Below are 27,646 nucleotides of genomic sequence, written 5' to 3'. Positions count from 1 at the left end.
GGTTCTAAACCTAGGACTGGGTATGGGGTTAGGGTTCTAAACCTAGGACTGGGTATGGGGTTAGGGTTCTAAACCTAGGACTGGGTATGGGGTTAGGGTTCTAAACCTAGGACTGGGTATGGGGTTAGGGTTCTAAACCTAGGACTGGGTATAGGGTTAGGGTTCTAAACCTAGGACTGGGTATGGGGTTAGGGTTCTAAACCTAGGACTGGGATTAGGGTTCTAAACCTAGGACTGGGTATGGGGTTAGGGTTCTAAACCTAGGACTGGGTATGGAGTTAGGGTTCTAAACCTAGGACTGGGTATGGGGTTAGGGTTCTAAACCTAGGACTGGGTATGGGGTTAGGGTTCTAAACCTAGGACTGGGTATGGGGTTAGGGTTCTAAACCTAGGACTGGGTATGGGGTTAGGGTTCTAAACCTAGGACTGGGTATGGAGTTAGGGTTCTAAACCTAGGACTGGGTATGGGGTTAGGGTTCTAAACCTAGGACTGGGTATAGGGTTAGGGTTCTAAACCTAGGACTGGGGTTAGGGTTCTAAACCTAGGACTGGGTATGGGGTTAGGGTTCTAAACCTAGGACTGGGTATAGGGTTAGGGTTCTAAACCTAGGACTGGGTATGGGGTTAGGGTTCTAAACCTAGGACTGGGTATGGAGTTAGGGTTCTAAACCTAGGACTGGGTATGGGGTTAGGGTTCTAAACCTAGGACTGGGTATGGGGTTAGGGTTCTAAACCTAGGACTGGGTATGGGGTTAGGGTTCTAAACCTAGGACTGGGTATGGGGTTAGGGTTCTAAACCTAGGACTGGGTATGGGGTTAGGGTTCTAAACCTAGGACTGGGTATGGGGTTAGGGTTCTAAACCTAGGACTGGGTATGATGTTAGGGTTCTAAACCTAGGACTGGGTATGGGGTTAGGGTTCTAAACCTAGGACTGGGTATGGGGTTAGGGTTCTAAACCTAGGACTGGGTATGGGGTTAGGGTTCTAAACCTAGGACTGGGTATGATGTTAGGGTTCTAAAGATGCTGTGGACTGGCTATAGAAAAGGTCTCCATGCACATCATGCAGGTTATGAGTCAATGACAATGAGTGAGTGAGTGAGTGAGTGAGTGAGTGAGTGAGTGAGTGAGTGAGTGAGTGAGTGAGTGAGTGAGTGAGTGAGTGAGTGTCTGAATGTCTGTTCATGAATCCTAAATGTATCTAATATACATTGAATCAGTTTTCATGAATGAATGTGTACATGTTCACACCTAGAGGGATGGATGTGTAAACATGCTAACGTGTCAGCATGTAGTTCTAATACACAACCGCATACTTCCAACTGCACCCACGTGCATTATGATCAACCCACACACACACCTACCCTACACACACACACATACCCCCCCCCCCACGTACATTATGATCACCCCCCCCACACACACACATACCCTAACCCTAACCCTACACACACACCCCCCCAGGTTTGGTGGCGGGCTCACCTGGAGGGCGTGATGGGGGTCAGGTCCTTGCCCATGGTCTGGATGACCCTGCGACCCCACACCCAGAGCCCGGCGCAGATGCCCACGCCCCCGTAGAGCAGCAGCCAGATGGGCGTGGCCGCGTCCTGCATCACGCCACCCTGCTCATAGATCATCCACAGCGCCACCAAGGGCCCGATGGCGTTACTGCAGGAGGGATGGACGGGGGTTACAGGGTTTTTGGCTTTTTCAGTTCATTTAAATATAAATATATAGAAATAAATAAAAAATATATTTGCGTGCGTGTGTGTGTATATATATATATATATATATATATATATATATACACATTTCAAAATGTGTCAAGTTTCCAAAGTGGTGGCTAGTTGATCCTGGGTCAGGGTTAGGGTTAGGGTTAGGGTTAGGGGCAGGGTTAGGGTTAGGGGCAGGGTTAGGGTTAGGGTTAGGGGCAGGGTTAGGGTTAGGGGTGGGTCAGGGTTAGGGGCAGGTTTAGGGGCGCAGTACCTGACGTCATTGCCTCCGTGGGCGAAGGAGCCGAAGCAGGCGGTGAGGATCTGCAGGAAGTGGAAGAGCAGGAACACCTCCGGCTTGTCCTTGTCCTCCTTGTCCTCCTCCGCCACATCGTCCAGCGGCTCCGGCGCCGGCGGCCCGCCCCCCCCCTCCTCCTCCCCGCCCAGATCCGTGGCCAGCTTCATCTCCACGCCGCCCTCCTCCGCCTCGATCTCCGCCTCCGCCACCGCGTTGCAGTAGGACGAGTAGCTGTCGTAGCGCACGCGCTTCTTAGAGTAGGACACGCTGCTGCCGCGCTCGCGCCCGCCCTCGCCCACCAGCTTCTCGCTGTCCTCGCGCGCCTCCCGCGACTCGGAGCGCAGCAGCGGTTGGACCGGCATGCCACAGATGGCGGCCGTGTAGCAGGTGTAGCTGTTGTTGCGGCGCAGCAGGCGGTAGTTGTTGTCGGGGGGGGCGGGGCTGGTGCGGTCGTCGTCCAGGCGGCCCAGGTGGATCTTGTGGAGCAGGTCCTTGTAGAGGCCTGAGTCCTTGTGCACCGTGTGGTACACCTGGCCGTCGCTGCGCATGTGGCCATCGAAGGTGAAGCTACCGTTGGCCACCGGCGACTTGAGGCAGCCGTTGGTCATGGAGTGGGTGCGGCCTGAGAATTGGGGAGGAGACGGAGAAGGAAGCGAAGTTTAAAGACAGGGAAAGAAACATGCATCCTAACATCTCTGGCCCATTTTGATCGCTTCCTTTGAGAAAAGCACTGTTCAACGGGTTAGGGGCTAGTGTAGTTAGGGGCTAGTGTAGTTAGGGGCTAGTGTAGTTAGGGGCTAGTGTAGTTAGGGGCTAGTGTAGTTAGGGGCTAGTGTAGTTAGGGGCTAGTTGTAACACAAGAGCATCCAACACCATCTACCTCATCTATCCTGGCCACATTTAACAACTCAAACAAATAAAAATGTAGACATCACTGCACATAAACCTCTACCTTGCCCACCTAATTATCAGAATAACAAGATGGCGCCACGAGAGTTGCAGCCAGTTGTAGCAGTGCAGCAGAGACTGTAGACTGTTGCTGTCCCTCCTGTAAATAGTACCTGACTGTGCCTTTTATATTTATTCATTGTGCTTTTTTGTGCTGCCCTTTGTGTGCTTTGTGCCTACTGTGCCTTTTCCATCCATCCATCCATCCATCCATCCATCCATCCATCCATCCATCCATCCATCCATCCATCCATCCATCCATCCATCCATCCATATATACATCCATCCATCCATCCATCCATCCATCCATCCATCTTATCCATCCATCCATCCATCCATCCATCCATCCATCCATCCACCCACCCATCCATCCATCCATCCATCCATCCATCCATCCATCCATCCATCCATCCATCCATCCATCCATCCATCCATCCATCCATCCATCCATCCATCCATCAATCTTATCCATCCATCCATCCATCCATCCATCCATCCATCCATCCATCCATCCATCCATCCATCCATCCATCCATCCATCTTATCCATCTTATCCATCCATACATCCATCCATCCATCATGTGCGGTGTGCGAGCCCTGCTATTGGCCGGATCAATGGGGCCGTGTTCTCACCGTAAACCCTGCCGTTGGGCAGCACGGTGCCTCCGTTGGCCAGGCTGTTGAGCTCCCCGCTGGAGTCCCCCCCGGCCCTGCCGGTCAGCGGGAGCACGGCCTCGTCCGTCCCCTTGGCGCCCGGGAGCTCCTTGAAGACGGGGGACTCCTCCTCCTCCTCTGGGATCTTGTCCAGGCTCTCGTCAGAGATCCTGGACAGGGCCTGCTCCTTCTTCAGACGGCCTGCAGGGGGCGTGGGAGAGCGGGAGGGAAAACAAAGGGCTGTTACATTATGCACACACACACACACACACACACACACACACACACACAAAGATGATTTTGACATGGGGGACTATGTACAGTATCACCCCGATATGCATGCAAATACCATGGCAGCCTGGACTTCAATATACTAACTGTATACTTCTGTAATTGTATAGTTTCAAATCCAAAGTGGAGTACAGGAGTTAGCCTAACCTTAACCCTAACCCTAACCCTAACCCTAACCTTAACCCTAACCTTAACCCTAACCCTAACCCAGATCTAAGAACAAGACCCACGACCCACATAACCTTACTCACTAACATTACTGACTAACATTACTCACTAACATTACTCACTAACATTACTCACTAACATTACTCACTAACATTACTCACTAACATTACTCACCAACATTACTCACTAACATTACTCACTAACATTACTCACTAACATTACTCACTAACATTACTCACTGACGTTACTCACTAACATTACTCACTAACATTACTCACTGACGTTACTCACTAACCTTAGCCTACTCACTGACGTTACTCACTAATGTTACTCACCAACATTACTCACAGTCTGCCGTTCATACACATCCACACCGTTCGCTGTCTTTTCCTACACATTTCTCATTGATTTCATAAACGCCTAGCTAGGTAAAGCTGAATCTGGAAAGCATTTCCAGTGCAAGGTTAGCTAAAGCTAGCATATCGATATGACTTTAGCTAGCTAACTACGGTAGGCTAAAGTTATACATTGAGCAGGTACAGTATAATTATCAGTTGAATTTGCGGTCAGTTTTGACTTGCGTGCGCAGTGTGCTTTAGTGATCTTAAAGTTGCATGCATGCCAAGCTTGTGAGAGATTAGTTACTGTTAGGTCACGTAAGGATTTCTCGAAACGCGACTGATTTCAATTATGAAATATAGTACATTTCCTGAGCAGTGGTTCGGTTGCTGAGAAAATAAAGTTTCTTACTACCTAGCGTTGTTGAAACCAAATCAAAATTAATGGAGTATTGTTTGTGTAACTTGCATACCTTTCTTTTTGCGCATGCATGTTTTAACAATGGCGTCAGTCAGTCCGTCAGTAACAGACCTAACGGACCTATTGTAGGCTGGCCTCGTGGTCTGGTCCAGTAAAAACTGGTTTTGGCCCTGTGATTAAGAGTGTTAAATTAAAGTTCAAACCAAATTCCTGTTACAGGCTTGTGTTTGTAGAGTCCCTGCAGCATTCCATAACAGAACCATGAGAGTCAGCTGATCCTGAGAGAAACCTGATACCAGTGCTGACAGGGCTGACTCTCTGCTGCCTCCATCACTGGCTGATAAACAGGGCTGACTCTCTGCTGCCTCCATCACTGGCTGATAAACAGGGCTGACTCTCTGCTGCCTCCATCACTGGCTGATAAACAGGGCTGACTCTCTGCTGCCTCTCTCACTGGCTGATAAACAGGGCTGACTCTCTGCTGCCTCCATCACTGGCTGATAAACAGGGCTGACTCTCTGCTGCCTCCATCACTGGCTGATAAACAGGGCTGACTCTCTGCTGCCTCCATCACTGGCTGATAAACAGGGCTGACTCTCTGCTGCCTCTCTCACTGGCTGATAAACAGGGCTGACTCTCTGCTGCCTCCATCACTGGCTGATAAAGAGAAAAATACATTTTCAGACAATGTGTGTGAAAATAATTTACCAAGCAAGCAACAGTGGCACTGCCAAAAAATACATACATAGCTGTGGATGGACAGTCACTACTGGATGGTGGTCGCATTTCAGTGGAGTCCTAATGACGGCCCTTATTAAAGGAACAGCACTGCGCTGTGGGCATCCCAAGCCCAATTCAGGTCAGGCCGGCAGTCAGGTAACGCTTTAAGAGGTGGCGCTTCGCTCACTGAGGTGATGCGCTTCGTCAGATGGCCTCTAGAGGGCGTGTCTGAGCGCCGTGGGCCTGTATAGGATCTGTGCTGGTTTAATATGGCTGTTTCAGATGTTTCACTAACGACAGGTGTAAACATCACACTAGTTTGAAAGCGTAGAGTGCTGAGCTGAGGGACAGGAACTCGGCCTGTTAGGGTTCAGAGCCCCAGAGCCTCTGGACCTCGTGAGAGAGAGACACGCAGAGAGACACGCAGAGAGAGGCTCCACAGGGCCGGCACGGACACCACACTGGTACTCTGCGTAAAACAGGCATGTTCGCACCAACGCGTCCCATAAAAACACTCACTCATACACACACACACACACACGCACAGACACACACACAAAGCGGTAAGGGATACCTACCCGCTATTTTCCTTCTCATCCAAGGGCAGACGAATATCCAGACGATGGCAGCACAGACCAAAGCGCCGGCCAGCGTGATGAGGAAGATGGCCCAGACCGGGAGCATTTCCAGGCCCAACACTGACACCAACAAACACAAGTTACATTTTAACATTTATTTCATACGCTGAAATACAATAGAACATTCAAACAACAGATGAGCAATTTCATTTTTAAACCTGTTTGGGATAAGCCTTTGTGGCTCATAATGAAAGCGCATAGCAATGTGGCTCGCTACTGCTATACATACAGCATGCTATAGGCCTACTGTATATAGGGTTAGAGTTAGGGTTATAATCTGATGAAACAACTATAGAAAACAAATCAGAATATCAGTTTCTCTCTGGAGCAGTGATCAAGGCAGTATTGGACAGATGGTCATAAACTAACTAACTAACTAACCCTAACCCCCTTACGTGGTGCTCCAGTGTACAGGATGGTCATAAACTAACTAACCCTAACCCTAACCCCCTTACGTGGCGCTCCAGTGTACAGGATGGAGAAGGCGTTGATCCCGATGGTGGTGGCGTAGAACAGCGGCAGGGCTCTGAGGCCGTTGGGGACAGAGTCGTCCTGGAGACACATGGAAACAGGCTTCAGGAGCGTAGACATGCCAAACAATCACTGAAACTACATCGCCTAATTTGTCCTGTCTTAGAGACAATTTGACTGGTTGGGTGGAAAAATGACATGTAAATGTAAATTTGCATGAAGGGAAGTGGAAGTGTTTCAACACAAAATGGAGGACATCACTGGCTGCTCATGTATTGTGAGGGAAGTAGTGTAACACTTTGGTAGCATCAGTTAGTATAGACGATGATGGATAAACTACTAAGACAAAGATCAAATACAAGTTTCCTGTCACAAAAATCAGGCTTAATCTCAAGGAGTGGTGGTGAGGTTGGTCTCAAGGTCCAGGACCAGGACTAATAACTAGTTTCCTCTGAAGATATGTTGACGGTGATTTCAAGGTCTAATTAGGATTCATTTATATACAGCTCTGCCCCCGGCGGCTGGTTTCCCAGAGAAAGATCAAGGAAACCCTGGACTAAATTACACTCTCTCTCAGAACCAGTCATGAATGTTCTCCCGCAGAACCAGTCATGAATGGAACATTTTCATCCAGGACAAGGTGCCCCGAGAAAGCAGCCCACGAGTGAGTCAGCGCTGTGTCGAAGCCTGCATGGCAACTCAGTGACACAATACTTATGAGCATGCAGGCTGTCTGACCAGCTCTCGCACTTTGACCTCTCATCCTGAGAGCATATACCGAAGGAGAAGGACTGCCCATGAAAAATACTTTAAAAAAGGAGTGATATGCAGAGCAGGGCCTCTAGTAGCCTCCTGGGCTGTGGGTGCAGGCTATGCTAGGCCTCTAGTAGCCTCCTGGGCTGTGGGTGCAGGCTATGCTAGGCCTCTAGTAGCCTCCTGGGCTGTGGGTGCAGGCTATGCTAGGCCTCTAGTAGCCTCCTGGGCTGTGGGTGCAGGCTATGCTAGGCCTCTAGTAGGATATCACGAGCCTGGCTCAGGTGGCCATATAAACATTTGGGAGCTAACGTCAAAGTCACATTTTATTTATTAGCACATGATCTTACAAGCAAACGTAGCACACAGTGCTTTACACAATAAGAAAATAAATAAAAACATAGCTTATTAGTAAATGGTATATAAAAAAAATTATATAAACAAAATAAAACAGGATGGATCATATCTAAGAAAATAGAAAATAAACAGTACAAAATTACAAATGAGAATACTTTTTTTTTTTAAATTGGGTTAGGTTTAATTGGGTAGGTTCTACTACTACAGACTCCGGGTTCTTCTACTACAGACTCCGGGTTCTACTACTACAGACTCCAGGTTCTACTACTACAGACTCCGGGTTCTTCTACTACAGACTCCGGGTTCTACTACTACAGACTCCAGGTTCTACTACTACAGACTCCGGGTTCTACTACTACAGACTCCAGGTTCTTGCAACGTTTCTCTCAGCCCTACATCGTCACAGAAGAGAGGCTGAGACTGCAGGTTCTACTACTAACCCTGAGACTGCAGGTTCTACTACTAACCCTGAGACTGCAGGTTCTTCAACTACAGACTCAAGGTTCTACTACTACAGACTCCGGGTTCTACTACTACAGACTCCAGGTTCTACTACTACAGACTCCAGGTTCTTCTGCTACAGACTCCAGGTTCTACTACTACAGACTCCGGGTTCTACTACTACAGACTCCAGGTTCTACTACTACAGACTACAGGTTCTTCTACTACAGACTCCAGGTTCTTGCAACGTTTCTCTCATCCCTCCATCGTCACAGAAGAGAGGCTGAGACTGCAGGTTCTACTACTAACCCTGAAACTGCAGGTTCTACTACTAACCCTGAGACTGCAGGTTCTACTACTAACCCTGAGACTGCAGGTTCTACTACTAACCCTGAGACTGCAGGTTCTACTACTAACCCTGAGACTGCAGGTTATTCTACTAACCCTGAAACTGCAGGTTCTACTACTAACCCTGAGACTGCAGGTTCTACTACTAACCCTGAGACTGCAGGTTCTACTACTAACCCTGAGACTGCAGGTTCTACTACTAACCCTGAGACAGTATTGCAAGTCGCTTTGGATAAAAGTGTCAGCTAAATGACTGTAATGTAAACTTAACAGTGGCTTCCATCTCAGTGAGTTTTTCGAGGTTTCCACCCACCAAAGCTTTGGTTTTAGTGGGACGGCTGTTGAACGATGTCCCAGTGAGTAAACCAGCACCTTCAGGGATTCTGTTGTTGTTGTATCAACCAGCCATGTCGGCTTGAAAAGAAGAAGCTACCAGGCTCCTTACTGAGCAGAGCCTGCAGGTCGTTCTGGGCGAATGGCTCAGCGTTATCGACGCTCAAGTTGCTGTCATCGGCTGTTTCTGCTTTGGGTAGCTCACTGCACTGCTGTACCTTTATATAAGCACAGGCATGCGAATTGGTCTTAAAGGTGCAGACAGTTTGTTAGATTTCTATATGGAACGCTGAGCCAGAACCAGAACCCCCCACTCACGTCTGCTCCCTGCCTCATCAAACAGGAAGTCACACTCTAGAGCCTCTTTCAGTCAAAAAGTGTCCTTTCAGGTGAGATTCTCTAATAATACTGTACAATGGGCCGTGCACATTACATCACTGAGATTTAGCTGTAAATGTGATATCTGCTGATGTTCTTTGGATAATTCTCAGTGTGAGTGCATGTGTGTGGGTGTGATGTAAAGATGTGACAGTGTGTGTGATTAGTGTGTGACTGTTAATTTGCTGTGTGTGTGTGTGTGTGTGTGTGTGTGTGTGTGTGATCCCACCTTATTCAGGATGAAGTGTCTGATGAGGAAGAAAAGGAGTCCAGACATGAGTCCAGAAAGTAGAGGAGAGATGAACCAGGATGAAACTGGAGGAGAGAAAGAGCGAGTAAGAACAGATGAGTGAACAGAGCAGCCGTGTACAGCCACACCCACACCCACACACACCCCCCCCCACACACACACACACACACACACCCACACACACCCCCCCCCACACACACACACACACACACACCCACACCCACACACCCCCCCCACACACACACACACACACACACACACCCACACACACCCCCCACACACACACACCCACACACACCCCCCCCCACACACACACACACACACACACACCCACACACACCCCCCCCCACACACACACACACACACACACCCACACCCACACACACCCCCCCCCACACACACCCCCCCCCACACACCCACACCCCCCCCCCCCCCCCCCCACACACACACACACACACACACACACACACACACACACACACACACCCACACACACCCCCCCCCCCCACACACACCCACACCCCTCCACACACACACACACACACACCCCCCCCCCCCCACACCCCCTCCCACACACACACACACACACACACACACACACACACACACACCCACACCCACACACACCCCCCCCCCCCCCCACACACACCCACACCCACACACACCCCCCCCCACACACACCCACACCCACACACCCCCCCCCCCCCCCCCCCCCCACACACACACACACACACACACACACACACACACACTACTCAGTCTACACTCACCAATTTTAACTAGCTGCATCCACTGTACACCCTTGGTGCCTATAGCCACCATGGAGAAACCAATAGTCGATCCCACAATGCAATGTGTTCCAGAGATTGGCAATTTCAGGAAGGAGGCGATGAGCTGCCACACTGCCGAACCTGAGGAGGAGAGGAGGGGGAGAGAGATCAATTTCTGACTTGCTCTCGCAACCTCTCTCTCCAGATATGATCACAGAACATTGAGATAAGGCCTCTCTGACTCCCTCAGCCAGAGAAACGGTCTTCCTGCTACATGTTCTCTACGTACTCAACTGGTCCATGACTGGTCCATGACTGGCATTTACATTTGTCTAGTTTTTCATAATACTATATGTGTCTTGACATTTTTTTCAACAACAGTCGTTTTTGGATCAGGGGAGTAGCGCACACACACACAGGCGTCACCGCGCCACCGACCGTCAGCACACACACACACACACACACACACACACACACACACACACACACACACACACACACACACACACACACACACACACACACACACACACACACACACACACACACACACACACACACACACACACACACACACACACACACACACACGCTCCAACACTCTAGATGTGCATTCAACCGCGACAGTCACTGGACCTCATCAAGGAACTAACTGAAATAAAACAAGGGAGTTCAAATACGCTACACAAAATGGGGGCAACCGAGTAAAAATATAGATGAAGGAAAGTCAAATGAGATGAAGAAAGCAGTTGGTCCTTACCCACCATGGCGCTGACCTCACCCGCCATCAGCACCGGCACCGTTTCGTTGTAGAGGCTGACGTCGATGATGCCCGTCCGAATGGTCTCACCCACCTTGGCCCCCAGCAGCATGGAGCCCAGCGTCTCAAAGATGGAGGCCAGGATGCAGGCCTGCCGCAGGGTGACCACGCCCGAGCCCACCGCCGTCCCAAACGAGTTGGCCACGTCATTGGCCCCCACAGAGAACGCCAGGATGAAGGCTATGATGAAGCCCAAGATCACCATCCACAGGTACGGCTCCAGATCCATCTTGGTTTGGGGTAGGACCGACAAAATCCACAAACGAGAGGAAGAGAGAGAGAGAGAGAGAGAGAGAGAGAGAAAACAAGGAACTAATCTAAAAACGAGGCGCCGCTGTGCTCTCGGAGAAGATTGGCTTCCTCCTTCTTCGTCCCCTGGTCGTTAAAAAGTTCGAGGGGAGAAGCACGCCTGCTAACTAAACGTCTGGAGCTCAGTCCGAGGATTGCAGACCAGTGGTGGTTGGTGAAGGGGGCATTCCATAGCTTGGCACCACAAGACGAGAGTCCGTCCGCACCGTTCCCTCGCCTGCCACCCAAACACAAGAGAATGGTCAGAGGTTACTTACATAACAAGCACACTACAATAACAAGCACACTACAATAACAAGCACACGGCAAAAGAACGCCACTGACTTGGAGGCCTGTGAGAACTACTGACACACGCAGTGAAGGAGGAGCAGGAGAAAGGCAGAAGACAGGAGGAGGACAGGAGGAGTGAAAGAACAGTGATTGAGTGAAGGAGGAGTGAGTGTGTCAGTGAAGGAGGGAGGGAGGGAGAAAGGGGAGGGGTGGTAAAAGAGAGAGGGAGGGAGATAAGAGCGATGGACAGAGCATACGTCAACGTCAGGTCAGCCTAGAGGGACAGCTCAGGTGGACAATAGGAAATCACTTTCTGCACTTCAAATAAATATGATCAAGCTTTTTCGCGGAACACGGATGGTCAGAACGCTGCTATAAAAAGAACGCTGTGCTCAGAATAAGGTGCAAGCAGGTCAGAGTAGCATATTAACACCTTTTCCCCACACAAGAGGGCAGCTGACGTCTCCCAAAGACCCGATCCGATTTCAACAATTTTTCCTTTGCTAGGTCTCCAGATAGCATCTGACAGCACAGCACAGCTAGTTAGCCTCCTGAGCCACAGCACAGCTAGTTAGCCTCCTGAGCCACAGCACAGCTAGTTAGCCTCCTGAGCCACAGCCGATTGGACTGTGATTTCTCTAGAGTCAGACGTACGGAGACGCCTCTTCTAACAGAATCTAAGAAAAATGGCCTTCTGAATTCAACCACCATGCACAACCTTATAATACATGTTTTTCATCTCCACGTTCTAGCACCAGTGGTTCCAGTCCATTAGATGTTGACTAAGGTCAATTCTACAAAAGTGATTTTCACATGCAGGTTAGGATTACTGTGTAAACTGCTCATTTTTCCCCTTCACACAGCACAATAGCTGAGGTTCTTTCCGAGCAAGAGTCAACAGAACCCATGAGTTTTCAAAATAACTTTTTAAGTTCAACACCAGGGGTCAAATCAGGGGCTTTACTTCGCTAAGTAGGCGTGTTTATGGACTGGATTTAAGACTACAACGTGGTAGCAACGAAAGCTGCAACATGTTTACACTAAGCTCAGACTGGGGAGGAGAATCAACACACAACTTTGTGTCACTCTTGAAGTTCTCCACAGTGAAGCTGAACATTGGCAGTATAGTCAATCATCCCAAGCGTATTTCCAGCCTTAATTATGGAGCATCTGGGACAAACAACTTAAATCCAGCACTGTGTTATACCTAGACATTTCAGCTAAAAGGTTTGAGATGTTTATGAGAAGAGACGTGTACTTAGCAGCAGACTGGACAGCGTCAGCAGTATATCTGCCCAAGAGCTGATCAACAAAGCAGTTCGGGGAGCAACAGGCAAAGGATTATGGGAACAGGACAACACAAACATTTTCACCCGGAGGCCCCAGAAGGTTCCGGACCGCCTGTTTAGTCCAGAGCCAGCCCACAATAGCAGTGTTTGGCTGTGAAAGCTGGGGTCAGTGACACAGCGTGGACCAGGCAGTGAGACAGCGTGGGCCAGGCAGTGAGACAGCGTGGACCAGGCAGTGAGACAGCGTGGACCAGGCAGTGAGACAGCGTGGGCCAGGCAGTGAGACAGCGTGGACCAGGCAGTGAGACAGCGTGGACCAGGCAGTGAGACAGCGTGGACCAGGCAGTGAGACAGCGTGGACCAGGCAGCGGGGTTCTTCACCCCCAACATCTTTAACCCTGTGATGGAAACCCAAATTCCACATCAACACAAAATGGCTTCTCTTTACCCCCTCTTTAACTGGGCCAAATGGTCAGTTAATTTATAGAGGTTAACGTTGCAAAATGTTTCAACTACACCAAGCCTGTGAGACAGAGTAACACATTCTCCAGGTTTCAACTACACCAAGCCTGTGAGACAGACTAACACATTCTCCAGGTTTCAACTACACCAAGCCTGTGAGACAGACTAACACATTCTCCAGGCATTAACTGATTGTGTGCTGTGATCCTGGTCATGTGGGGAGACAGAGCTGCTTTCTAAACATTGTGCCAGAGCCCCGCCTCCCTCCACAGAGCCCCGCCTCCCTCCACAGCGCAGAGCCCCGCCTCCCTCCACAGCGCAGAGCCCCGCCTCCCTCCACAGCGCAGAGCCCCGCCTCCCTCCACAGCGCAGAGCCCCGCCTCCCTCCACAGCGCAGAGCCCCGCCTCCCTCCACAGCGCAGATATCCAGAAACACTTCTAAAAGGTCAAACGCACAGACATCGTTCTACTGACGCAACACAGACACTGTTCCACCAACGCAACACCAAGCACCCACCCAGCCAGGGGGGGCAAGCTGGATGCCATACTGTATGTGTGGATTGTCCAATAAATATTGTGATATGGACTTGTTTCAATGTACATGGCACCTATATCTTGTATAAGATGATAAATAAACCACCTTGAACCTTGACCCAGAGTCTGGGTGCATTCATGCAGGTTGCTGCTTAGCAAGCAAGGGTCAAGTGGCTCGGTCAGCGCTGCTTACCCTGGTGGCTTAGAGGTGTAAGTATTACAGGAACACTGGAATATATCAGGACCACATGAAGACCGCATGCCACACTTTGCCCCACATACAGGGCAGAACCAGAGATGCCATACAGCAAAAGCGGAGCATGTTGAAACACATGCAATTTGTTATTCGTACATACAAGCTGGTAAACTTGTGAACTTTGGTGTGTGTGTATGTGTTTTGTGTTTGTATGTGTGTGTGTGTGTGTGTGTGTGTGTGTCCGCCACAGGGGATTGTCAGGTCCACAGTTTTCTAAACATGGAATCAGTGAACATGACAGCTGCAGCCGACTCTAGAACCATTCTAGAACCCTCAGCCCTCCAGTTAACTGATACACCTATAAAATACACATGCATGAAAGCACATGCATTCATTCACTTATCTCTCTCTCTCTCTCACATACACACACACACACACACACACACGCACACACGCGCGCACGTGCACACACACTTCCTGAGAATGCACCCCCAACACTTGAGAAACTGAAATACAGGCAAAATTAATTCATAAATTCTTAGGGTGTGTTTTAAGTTTTACAATACATACAATTGTTCTATGTCTCAAGAAATAATTAATTACAAGTATCAAACACCCTGTAGAAAAACTACTCATGTTTAGCTACTAGATCCCTCCCTCATAGTGGAGGAAACCATTAGACAATTTCTTAATGTGTTACAAATCTCCCATTCTCCTCAAAATACTTGTTTTTAGGAGTGCAGCCGCTTCTATGTACGCAACGTGTCCATGTGCATGTCCGTGTCCATGTGCGTGTCCGTGTCCATGTGCGTGTCCGTGTCCATGTGCGTGTCCATGTGCGTGTCCGTGTCCATGTGCGTGTCCGTGTCCGTGTCCATGTGCGTGTCCGTGTCCATGTGCATTTCCGTTCGTCACATGAGATCAATCAGGAGTCACCGACACCATTGCACACCAGCACTCGAGGGCAGGCATGAAGAAAGCATGGCTGACTTCAGACATTTATATCTCAAGAAGTATAAATGTCACAGCTTAGATATTTACACTGTATGAATCCAGATGAACATTTTAAGATATAATATATCCATGTAGCTTAAAAACTGTAGGAGTGACAAGTTAGAAAACGGGGTATGACAGGTATGAACCTCTGTTCTGCCCTCCAGCACCTCAGCCAACAGCTAGGGGGTGTTGTTGGGCATCACATAAAGCGGAGTTCCTAACCCCCCCCCCCCTAGCTGTTCTAAAATCACTGTAACGCCTAACCCCACCCCCCACCCCTAAAACCCCCCTAGCTGTTTTAAAATCACTGTAACGCCTAACCCCCCCCCCCCCCCCCCCACCCCTAAAACCCCCCTAGCTGTTTTAAAATCACTCCCACCCACGGTCTCAAGTAGTTTATTGCTTTTATACAACGGTTACTAATATGGTAAGATTACACAAAATAAACGCACAGCAACATGCTACGTCCTAAGCCACAGCCGTCCCAATATATATATATATATATATAGAGAGAGAGAGAGAGAGAGAGAGAGAGAGACAGAGAGAGAGATTATATATATATAGCAAGTAACTACACCAAACTGTTGGCTCGGGTCTGGGAGCATGGATTCAACCCTAAAAAAAAAAAAACTAAAAATCATGTGCGCATGACATCTCCAACTCAATGTAAAATTCTTGTTTTTTTTATTTCGACAACAACATTGTTAATCGCAATTGTTTCTATTATTATACAATACTATATTGTACTGTAATTGTGACAGCGCTACCCAAAGTATCTGTGTATTTAAGCAGCTGTGTACCAAGTAATGCAGCTCAGAATTAAACCCATGATTGCAACACATTTCTGAGACCTCAGATTGGCCTGATCAATACTAGCTCATGGAAATTCTACAGTGTTTCAGCTGATCTCTACCATACAGTGTGTACTGGGTTAGGGTTAGGGTTAGGGTTACCATACAGTGTGTACTGGGTTAGGGTTAGGGTTACCATACAGTGTGTACTGGGTTAGGGTTACCATACAGTACACACCCCTAGATGAGAGAGAGAGAGAGATAGAGAGATTTATATCAACTCGGTTATTTCATCAAGATAACAAAACCTTAACATTTCTCGAAGGCTGCATTCACAACCTCACAATGAGTTCCATGGTTACATAACCACCAGTGGGCCGAATGCTGTCCAGCTCGACCAGTGTTGAAATGAGCAGCATTCCTGAGCAGCTCCACCAGCGCAGCTATAGGAACACACACATGAAGGCATGAAGACAGCTTTACTAGAACACTGCAAAGGCTGATCTATGGACTCTTGAATAGCTACACCAGGAGGACTGGACTAAAGGGGCTAGCTCAAGGTTCTTCAGCTCCTCAGGGGGACGGATGTCCTGTCCAGCCTGAGACGGATGTCCTGTCCAGCCTGAGACGGATGTCCTGTCCAGCCTGAGACGGATGTCCTGTCCAGCCTGAGACGGATGTCCTGTCCAGCCTGAGACGGATGTCCTGTCCAGCCTGAGACGGATGTCCTGTCCAGCCTGAGACGGATGTCCTGTCCAGCTGAATTCAAGGACACATCAGATTGAGCCATTGTAGAAAGTTGAGAACAAATCCTGACCTGCACCATAGATTAGACCTACTGGTACTAGACTAGATTAGGCCTACTGGTACTAGACTAGATTAGGCCTACTGGTACTAGACTAGATTAGACCTACTGGTACTAGACTAGATTAGACCTACTGGTACTAGACTAGATTAGGCCTACTGGTACTAGACTAGATTAAACCTACTGGTACTAGACTAGATTAGGCCTACTGGTACTAGACTAGATTAGACCTACTGGTACTAGACTAGATTAAACCTACTGGTACTAGACTAGATTAGACCTACTGGTACTAGACTAGATTAGGCCTACTGGTACTAGACTAGATTAGGCCTACTGGTACTAGACTAGATTAAACCTACTGGTACTAGACTAGATTAGGCCTACTGGTACTAGACTAGATTAGGCCTACTGGTACTAGACTAGATTAAACCTACTGGTACTAGACTAGATTAGGCCGACTGGTACTAGACTAGATTAGGCCGACTGGTACTAGACTAGATTAGGCCTACTGGTACTAGACTAGATTAGGCCTACTGGTACTAGACTAGATTAGGCCTACTGGTACTAGACTAGATTAGGCCTACTGGTACTAGACTAGATTAGGCCTACTGGTACTAGACTAGATTAGGCCTACTGGTACTAGACTAGATTAGACCTACTGGTACTAGACTAGATTAGACCTACTGGTACTAGACTAGACCTACTGGTACTAGATTAGATTAGGCCTACTGGTACTAGACTAGATTAAACCTACTGGTACTAGACTAGATTAGGCCTACTGGTACTAGACTAGATTAGGCCTACTGGTACTAGACTAGATTAGGCCTACTGGTACTAGACTAGATTAGGCCTACTGGTACTAGACTAGATTAGGCCTACTGGTACTAGACTAGATTAAACCTACTGGTACTAGACTAGATTAGGCCTACTGGTACTAGACTAGATTAGGCCTACTGGTACTAGAGTAACCATGGCAATGGAGATTCTCCATCAAAATAGTTTATTACTGTACTTCTGGACTAGGATCAATCTGCATCTGGGAAACTGGATTTTCCATGGATTGGTTCTGATTGACGAAGTCATTTTTAACTCATTAGCCTCAATTCAGTTCATGTCCTCAATCTCTTTTTCGTCTCTAGCAAGTGATGAGAGTAAAGAAGCACATCGCCCATGATGCAAGTGGTCAGGGTTAGGGTTAGGGTCAGGGTCAGGGTTAGGGTTAGGGTTAGGGTTAGGGTCAGGGTTAGGTTTAGGGTTAGGGTTAGGGTTAGGTCAGGTCAGGGCCACACAGTTGCGGTGTGAGTGGAGTGGACTTTCCTAGTTTACATTTATCTACTGAGCCGGCTTAGAGGCACAACATGTTTTTTGTTTGGTCTGAAATGTAAGCATTTATTTGAAAGTAAATACAGTAGTGAATTAAAATATCAGTGGTTAAAATGAAGGAGGTGCTCTGGGCCACAGAACAGGCTGTCTGTTTGGTTACAGTCTAAACACACACATGTAATTACCCTAGGTGTCGCCAAAATAACTAAACTGAAAAGTTAAAGATTACCACTTTAAAGATAAGGCTTAAACTCATATTGGATTGAAAACCATTTAGCTAAGGTCCTCTGGTTCTAAGGTCCTCTGGTTCTAAGGTACTCTGGTTCTAAGGTACTCTGGTTCTAAGGTACTCTGGTTGTCCCCCACCCGGCGACACCCGAAGGGGGGGACTTTAGGTTGGCCGGTGTCACGTCATGAGTGAGTGAGTGAGTGAGTGAGTGAGTGAGTGAGTCAGAGAGTGAGTGAGTGAGTGAGTGAGTGAGTGAGTGAGTGAGTGAGTGAGTCAGAGAGTGAGTGAGTCAGAGAGTGAGTGAGTGAGTGAGTGAGTCAGAGAGTGAGTGAGTGAGTGAGTGAGTGAGTCAGAGAGTGAGTGAGTCAGAGAGTGAGTGAGTGAGTCAGAGAGTGAGTGAGTGAGTGAGTGAGTGAGTGAGTGAGTGAGTGAGTGAGTCAGAGAGTGAGTGAGTCAGAGAGTGAGTGAGTGAGTGAGTGAGTGAGTCAGAGAGTGAGTGAGTCAGAGAGTGAGTGAGTGAGTCAGAGAGTGAGTGAGTGAGTCAGAGAGTGAGTGAGTCAGAGTGAGTGAGTGAGTGTCAGAGAGTGAGTCAGAGAGTGAGTGAGTGAGTGAGTGAGTGAGTCAGAGAGTGAGTGAGTCAGAGAGTGAGTGAGTCAGAGAGTGAGTGAGTCAGAGAGTGAGTGAGTCAGAGTGAGTGAGTGAGTCAGAGAGTGAGTGAGTGAGTGAGTGAGTGAGTCAGAGAGTGAGTGAGTGAGTCAGAGAGTGAGTGAGTCAGAGAGTGAGTGAGTGAGTGAGTGAGTCAGAGAGTGAGTGAGTCAGAGTGAGTGAGTGAGTGAGTGAGTGAGTGAGTGAGTCAGAGAGTGAGTGAGTCAGAGTGAGTGAGTGAGTGAGTCAGAGAGTGAGTGAGTGAGTCAGAGAGTGAGTGAGTCAGAGTGAGTGAGTGAGTGAGTCAGAGAGTGAGTGAGTCAGAGTGAGTGAGTGAGTGAGTGAGTGAGTCTGAGAGTGAGTGAGTCAGAGTGAGTGAGTGAGTGAGTGAGTGAGTCAGAGAGTGAGTGAGTCAGAGTGAGTGAGTGAGTGAGTGAGTGAGTCAGAGAGTGAGTGAGTCAGAGTGAGTGAGTGAGTCAGAGAGTGAGTGAGTGAGTCAGAGAGTGAGTCAGAGTGAGTGAGTGAGTGAGTGAGTGAGTGAGTGAGTGAGTCAGAGAGTGAGTGAGTCAGAGTGAGTGAGTGAGTGAGTGAGTGAGTCTGTCAGTCCCCCGTAGTACCAGAACCCTTTCCAATGCATTTTTCCATTGAATAGTACATTTAGGTGTCTCAGTATAGTCTCAGACAAGTTTACTCGGGAAACCATATACTTTCTACATCCACAGAGAATAGAGCTTGAGGTGTTTAGTACTGCTAGATATGTCTGTATTTCAACATACATTATAGGACTTTTGACCATACAGGTGAATGGACTTGTTTAACAACTAGTGAATGTTGTATCTAAGGGACATGCCTCACGATTCCAGATTACCTGCATTCTATATAAAATCACATTATGCCGTCTTTCTTTTGCTCATTATAAACAAAGCCAGACAATGGAGGGGTCTTCTATAGGGCAATATAGTGGGGTCTCTGTATAAAAACACCTAATGAGAAGCAGGGGGCTTGATAGCACAAGGGAACATGCATAATGGGTGGGGGACAACATGTTCACATGTGTTCAGTACTTATCATTCGTGGACGCTGGTGGAGTTGAACAACAATTAATAACCCTAACAACAACGCTATTTTATTATTTTGAACAACAACGCTGTTTTATTCTTCTGCCTCGACAAACTGGGCCTCATTGGCTGTCATAACATCAGCTTGAACTCTTATTACCTTTTTATGTTGTGTAGACTTCACAAGTTCAGGTCATGGCCTCTTTGTGAGTCTTGAAAGTGAAGAGCTGTTATATAAAACAGATGTTCTGGGATGAGAACCCAGCATGTTCTGGGATGAGAACCCAGCACCCTGAACACTGGTCAGATGTTCTGGGATGAGAACCCAGCATGTTCTGGGATGAGAACCCAGCACCCTGAACACTGGTCAGATGTTCTGGGATGAGAACCCAGCATGTTCTGGGATGAGAACCCAGCACCCTGAACACTGGTCAGAAGAGACCTCATTAAATGAAGCTGTCATTTCTCCTATAAAAACATATTCATGAACAGATCACTGCTCGTTTTAAAAAGATTCATGCTGCACAGAATAACGTTACACATTTCAGGACCCCCCCCTGCAAACTACTCAACGCAACAGACAATGACAGACAGTTGGATCACTGGTGTCAATTTAGAAAAAGAAGTCAGTGAGTGTTAATTAAATGACGTGTTTATTTAATGGTTTGCTGCTGGTATCCAGGGTGATGCTGGTGTATCTGCCTGAGGCGTCACTGCGCCACCGACCGTCAGCACACACACACACACACACACACACACACACACACACACACACACACACACACACACCACACACACCACACACACACCACACACACCACACACACCGCCACAAGGGGCCCGAGCTTTTGCGCATGCATGTGTACACACACACACACACACACGCCATCAGCTGATGACTCCCAAAGCATCATAGATGGTCCACATCAGCGGATGGGGGTACAGGGTTCAGGGTTCAGGGTACAGGGTACAGGGTTCAGGGTACAGGGTACAGGGTACAGGGTTCAGGGTACAGGGTACAGGGTACAGGGTTCAGGGTTCAGGGTTCAGGGTACAGGGTACAGGGTAACATGATTTCAGCACCCCCAAAGGGGGGGGGGTACAGCTCCTCCAATAACCTCCACCTCCGACAGAGGACAGGTACAATGAGAGAGAGAGAGAGAGAGAGAGAGAGAGAGAGGACAGGTACAATTAGAGAGAGAGAGAGAGAGAGAGAGGACAGGTACAATGAGAGAGAGAGAGAAGGAGAGAGAGAGGGGAGGAAAATGACAGCATGTCATTCAGCCAGCTCCACTCACCTTCAGACCAGGAAACTCCTCCTCACATCAGAGACAAGCAGGAACGTGAAGAGAAGAGGAAGAAGGGATACTGCAGGAGAGAGAGAGAGAGAGAGACGGCAGGTTCAAATGAGGGGGAAAAAAGAGGACGAGATGGAAGAATCAAGTGCTGAGTGAGGATAAGGGTGACTGAGTAGACAAACAGAAGGGATGAGAGGGAGAGAGGGGGAGGGAAAGAAAGAGAGGGGGAGAGGTAGAAAGAGAGAGAAAGGCTGAGAGAGCCAGCGGAATCAGCAGGTTGTCGTGGTGTTGCGGTCTAGAGGCAGCACATCCAGCCCAGTCTAGACTGCCTCTTAAAGGAAGGCATCCGCATCTGCATCACCACGACGCAGACCAATCACACGCCGCGGAGGGGCAGGGTCTCCCCTGACTGGCTAACTGCACGCGGGGAGGATGGAGAGACAGACGGGAGGCAGCCAATGGTGCGCTAGGAATACCGTCAGGGGAGGGGGTTGGAGGAAAGAGGAGGGGTGTGTGTGTGTGTGTGTGTGGAGGAGGGGGTGGGGAGGAGCAGGCATGCAGTCAGACCAAGGGCATTTGGAACAGTTGATTTCCCTTCTAGCTCGTCTACCGCATTGGAACATTATTGCATCGCAGTGAGAACAGAATACATATAGTCACTTCTGGAATAACGGAATACATATAGTCACTTCTGGAATAACGGAATACATATAGTCACTTCTGGAATAACGGAATGGACCATGCATTCATGGGGATAACAGAATGGACCTTGTGTTCATTGGGGGGACAACAAAGTGAGAACCTGACAGAATGAGAGCGTGTTTTGACCCCAGTGGGAGTGCGTCTAGTTCTCTGTACAAACAACAGTCAGAATACTCTCGCCCTACAGCCAAAATACTCTCGCCCTACAGTCAGAATACTCTCGCCCTACAGTCAGAATACTCTCGCCCTACAGCCAAAATACTCTCGCCCTACAGTCAGAATACTCTCGCTCTACAGTCAGAATACTCTCGCCCTACAGTCAGAATACTCTCGCCCTACAGTCAGAATACTCTCGCTCTACAGTCAGAATACTCTCGCCCTACAGTCAGAATACTCTCGCCCTACAGTCAGAATACTCTCGCCCTACAGTCAGAATACTCTCGCTCTACAGTCAGAATACTCTCGCCCTACAGTCAGAATACTCTCGCTCTACAGTCAGAATACTCTCGCCCTACACTGAAAATACTCTCGCCCTATAGTGAAAATACTCTCGCCCTATAGTGAAAATACTCTCGCCCTACAGTCAGAATACTCTCGCCCTATAGTGAAAATACTCTGTAGAGTACACTGAAAATACTCTCGCCCTATAGTGAAAATACTCTCGCCCTATAGTGAAAATACTCTCGCCCTACAGTCAGAATACTCTCGCACTACAGTCAGAATACTCTCGCCCTATAGTGAAAATACTCTCGCCCTACAGTCAGAATACTCTCGCCCTACAGTCAGAATACTCTCGCTCTACAGTCAGAATACTCTCGCCCTACAGTCAGAATACTCTCGCCCTACAGTCAGAATACTCTCGCTCTACAGTCAGAATACTCTCGCCCTATAGTGAAAATACTCTCGCCCTACAGTCAGAATACTCTCGCCCTATAGTGGGAGGACATAGCAGGGAACATCGGTAACAGGCCGTTACATACCTCTGCCAACAGCCAACACACCAGTCTGCCATATTCACATCATATACACACCAGTCTGCCATATTCACATCATATACACACCAGTCTGCCATATTCACATCATATACACACCAGTGTACCATATTCACATCATATACACACCAGTGTACCATATTCACATCATATACACACCAGTGTACCATATTCACATCATATACACACCAGTGTACCCTATTCACATCATATACACACCAGTGTACCATATTCACATCATACGCATACGACACGCTGGTTCACGCGCCTTCCTGTCAACCCTGATAATACCAGCTAGCTTCCATCACCTCTCCATCTCTCTCCCTCCCTCTCTCCCTTTTCTCTCTCCCCCTCTCCATCTCTTTACCTCTCCCCCCCTCTCCATCTCCCTCTCTCTCCCTCTCTCAATCTCTCTCCCTCTCCCTCCATCTCTCTCCCTCTTTCTCCATCTCTCTCCCTCTCCATCGCTCTCTCTCTCCCTCTCCCCCTCTCAATCTCTCGCCCTCTCCCTCCCTCCTTCTCCCTCTTTCTCATTATCCCTCTCTCTCTCTCTCACACACACACACTCTCACAACTGCAGTCTGTGTCTTTATGTTGCTCTCCAGGCTTTTGGAAGTTTGTCTTAAGTGCCGCAGTCTATTTATAGTCTTTCAGCGCTCCCACACGCCAAGCAGTGGCAATAATCAGCATCATCAGCTCTGTTACACAGTAATGTTATTTACAATTATACACAATGGTCCATATCAACACTTTGACAGACTGTACACTTGTAGGAGATGTTACTCCTTGACAAATCATCTCACAGCGAAGTACACAATGTATCTCTATGGGCATATACTGTGCTGTAGTCTAGATGGTTAGCTGGACATGTGCTGTATAAACCCATAGGGTTAGGGTTATATCTCATTAGTGCGCAGTCTGCATGATATGGGCAGTCTGCATGGTATGGGCAGTCTGCATGATATGGGCAGTCTGCATGATATGGGCAGTCTGCATGATATGGGCCGCTGTCCATGATTACAACAGGGCTTATGATGTTTTAAATACCAAACTACTCGTCAGGTCACACACACGTACGGTGACCATGGCGAATGTGGTGCTTGGCGCGCTGGCGGTCATCATCGGTCTGTCATCAGCTCAGCGGCGTGGGAGTGAGAGCTGGCTCCTGATAGGACGGTTTCACCAGATCTACAACGATGCGAGGCGATGGGTTCTAAAGTGATTTAGAGTCAATCACACCTCGGGGGGTGATGATAGTAATCACACACTTCATCACAAGGGGTATATTTACAGGACAGATTATACCATCACACACACACACACACACACACCGTCTCACACTTGCCTGAGTATCGCACACGCATGTACTGTATACCGTCTGACGCGCCACTGTCAGAAACTCTCTCCAGCCTCCAACTTTCACACACATCCCCCAACGCTGGGCGCTCACACACCCTCCCCAACGCTGGGCGCTCACACACCCTCCCCAACGCTGGGCGCTCACACACCCTCCCCAACGCTGGGCGCTCACACACCCTCCCCAACACACACCCTCCCCAACGCTAAGGACTCACACACCCTCCCCAACGCTAGGCACTCACACACCCTCCCCAACGCTGGGCCCTCACACACCCTCCCCAACGCTGGGCGCTCACACACCCTCCCCAACGCTGGGCGCTCACACACCCTCCCCAACGCTAGGGACTCACACACCCTCCCCAACGCTGGGCCCTCACACACCCTCCCCAACGCTGGGCGCTCACACACCCTCCCCAACGCTGGGCCCTCACACACCCTCCCCAACGCTGGGCACTCACACACCCTCCCCAACGCTGGGCGCTCACACACCCTCCCCAACGCTGGGCGCTCACACACCCTCCCCAACGCTGGGCGCTCACACACCCTCCCCAACGCTAGGGACTCACACACCCTCCCCAACGCTAGGCACTCACACACCCTACCCAACGCTGGGCGCTCACACACCCTCCCCAACGCTAGGGACTCACACACCCTCCCCAACGCTGGGCGCTCACACACCCTCCCCAACGCTGGGCACTCACACACCCTCCCCAACGCTGGGCGCTCACACACCCTCCCCAACGCTGGGCACTCACACACCCTCCCCAACGCTGGGCGCTCACACACCCTCCCCAACGCGAGGCACTCACACACCCTCCCCAACGCTGGGGACTCACACACCCTCCCCAACGCTAGGGACTCACACACCCTCCCCAACGCTGGGCGCTCACACACCCTCCCCAACGCGAGGCACTCACACACCCTCCCCAACGCTGGGCGCTCACACACCCTCCCCAACGCTAGGGACTCACACACCCTCCCCAACGCTAGGGACTCACACACCCTCCCCAACGCTGGGCGCTCACACACCCTCCCCAACGCTGGGCACTCACACACCCTCCCCAACGCTAGGGACTCACACACCCTCCCCAACGCTAGGGACTCACACACCCTCCCCAACGCTAGGGACTCACACACCCTCCCCAACGCTAGGGACTCACACACCCTCCCCAACGCTGGGCGCTCACACACCCTCCCCAACGCTGGGCGCTCACACACCCTCCCCAACGCTGGGCGCTCACACACCCTCCCCAACGCTGGGCGCTCACACACCCTCCCCAACGCTGGGCGCTCACACACCCTCCCCAACGCTGGGCGCTCACACACCCTCCCCAACGCTGGGCACTCACACACCCTCCCCAACGCTAGGGACTCACACACCCTCCCCAACGCTAGGGACTCACACACCCTCCCCAACGCTGGGCGCTCACACACCCTCCCCAACGCTGGGCGCTCACACACCCTCCCCAACGCGAGGCACTCACACACCCTCCCCAACGCTGGGCGCTCACACACCCTCCCCAACGCTAGGGACTCACACACCCTCCCCAACGCTGGGTGCTCACACACCCTCCCCAACGCTAGGGACTCACACACCCTCCCCAACACTAGGGACTCACACACCCTCCCCAACGCTAGGGACTCACACACCCTCCCCAACGCTAGGGACTCACACACCCTCCCCAACGCTGGGCGCTCACGTGTCGCGTCGCCTCGTACTCTCGTTGCTGTTAACTAAACGGTTTGGCACCCATCTACCTCTCGGAACTGCTGGAACCCTATGCTCCTTCAAGGTCCCTCAGGTCCTCTGATCAGCTTCTCCTGCTTGTCCCCAAATCCAGGCTGAAGCTCAGGGGGGATCGGGCTTTCGCAGTGGCCGCCCCTAAGCTCTGGAACGAGCTGCCTCTGCATGTTAGACCGGCCCCCACCCTGCAGGTGTTTAAATCACGCCTTACACACTTATATTCTTTGGCGTTTTCCTGACATAGCCTAAGAGACTTGTCCTTTTTCATGTGACATACTGCATATGTTTTACTATGTGCTCTTTGTGTGTTATTGTTGTTTGACTTGTACAGCACTTTGATCAACTTTGTTGTTTTTAAATGTGCTCTATAAATAAAGTGGTATGGTATGGTTCTCGGGGTCCGGCGTGTCCCGTGTGCTAAGAGCAGTTCAGACCGTTCTGCGCCTGAGGAGAAAAGGGCAGTGTGCGTGCCTGAGTGTGTGTGTGTATGCATGTGCCTGAGTGTGTGTGTGTGTGTGCGTGTGCCTGAGTGTGTGTGTATGCATGTGCCTGAGTGTGTGTGTGTGTGCCTGAGTGTGTGTGTGTGTGTGTGCGTGTGCCTGTGTGTGTGTATGTCTAGAGCCTCAGGCACCGTATGGGAGTGTGATCCCGGATTCCCGTGACGTTTCCTCTCCCTGCACCTGCCTTCTCCCCTCCCCCCAGCAGGGGGGCGCCGTGGCCCCACTCCCCCGCCCAGGCGGGGGGGGGGCACAGAGAATGACAACAACCTTCAGCACAAGTGCTCAGATCAGCGTTCACTCTCAGCGCTCACTTTTAAGGCTTAAGGCACACACACAAACACACACAATATTACACGTACACAAATATGTGCACACACACATACATGTACACACATGTACACACACACGCAGGCATTCCCGTGCGCTGTGCTCTTCGTGCTGCCGTACCGGTCGTTAACCCTAACCCTGACCCTGACCCTAACCCTAACCTGGTTAACCCTAACCCTGCAATGCAGCACAGAGCAGCTGAGCGTTCAGGAATCCTCAGGTGGAGCCGACCAGCCAGCAGCAAACCAGGCTCAGTGTGCTTCTCAAACCTCAGTGTGCTTCTCAAACCTCAGTGTGCTTCTCAAACCTCAGTGTGCTTCTCAAACCTCAGTGTGCTTCTCAAACCTCAGTGTGCTTCTCAAACCTCAGTGTGCTTCTCAAACCTCAGGCTCAGTGTGTCAGTGCTTCTCACAGAGAGGGAGTTATTTACTGTGTGTGCAGCAAACCTAACCTTAACCTAACCTAAACCTAACCTAAACCTAACCTAGACCTAACCTAAACCTAACCTAAACCTAACCTAGACCTAACCTAAACCTAACCTAAACCTAACCTAGACCTAACCTAAACCTAACCTTAACCTAACCTAAACCTAACCTAACCTAAACCTAACCTAAACCTAAACCTAACCTAGACCTAACCTAAACCTAACCCTAACCCTAACCTAAACCTAACCCTAACCCTAACCTAAACCTAAACCTAAACCTAACCT

The 27,646-nt window shown here is 49.6% G+C and overlaps 1 protein-coding gene across 2 annotated transcripts in view; it reads right to left on the bottom strand.

Moving 5' to 3' along the window:
• The window catches only part of slc20a2 (solute carrier family 20 member 2), a 64,879-nt gene that overhangs the window by 7,949 nt on the left and 29,284 nt on the right, over nucleotides 1-27,646 (bottom strand). Inside the window, exons 2-10 of one of the 2 annotated variants that reach the window (XM_084439786.1) lie at nucleotides 21,314-21,383; nucleotides 11,049-11,634; nucleotides 10,289-10,429; nucleotides 9,498-9,583; nucleotides 6,643-6,739; nucleotides 6,128-6,247; nucleotides 3,591-3,812; nucleotides 1,986-2,631; nucleotides 1,482-1,667 (exon numbers count right to left, since the gene is read on the bottom strand). In XM_084439786.1, coding sequence (XP_084295912.1) covers nucleotides 1,482-1,667; nucleotides 1,986-2,631; nucleotides 3,591-3,812; nucleotides 6,128-6,247; nucleotides 6,643-6,739; nucleotides 9,498-9,583; nucleotides 10,289-10,429; nucleotides 11,049-11,337 — 1,787 coding nt within the window. In that variant the 5' untranslated portion in view covers nucleotides 11,338-11,634; nucleotides 21,314-21,383. The remainder of the gene's footprint in view (nucleotides 1-1,481; nucleotides 1,668-1,985; nucleotides 2,632-3,590; nucleotides 3,813-6,127; nucleotides 6,248-6,642; nucleotides 6,740-9,497; nucleotides 9,584-10,288; nucleotides 10,430-11,048; nucleotides 11,635-21,313; nucleotides 21,384-27,646) is intronic. The other variant, XM_084439785.1, reaches the window with a different exon arrangement.

Source organism: Borostomias antarcticus (assembly GCF_949987555.1).
Source record: "Borostomias antarcticus genome assembly, chromosome: 6".
Classification (NCBI taxonomy): Eukaryota; Metazoa; Chordata; class Actinopteri; order Stomiiformes; family Stomiidae; genus Borostomias; species Borostomias antarcticus.
Note: the sequence above shows the minus strand (reverse complement) of the source record. Positions and strands in the feature narration are given on the sequence as shown.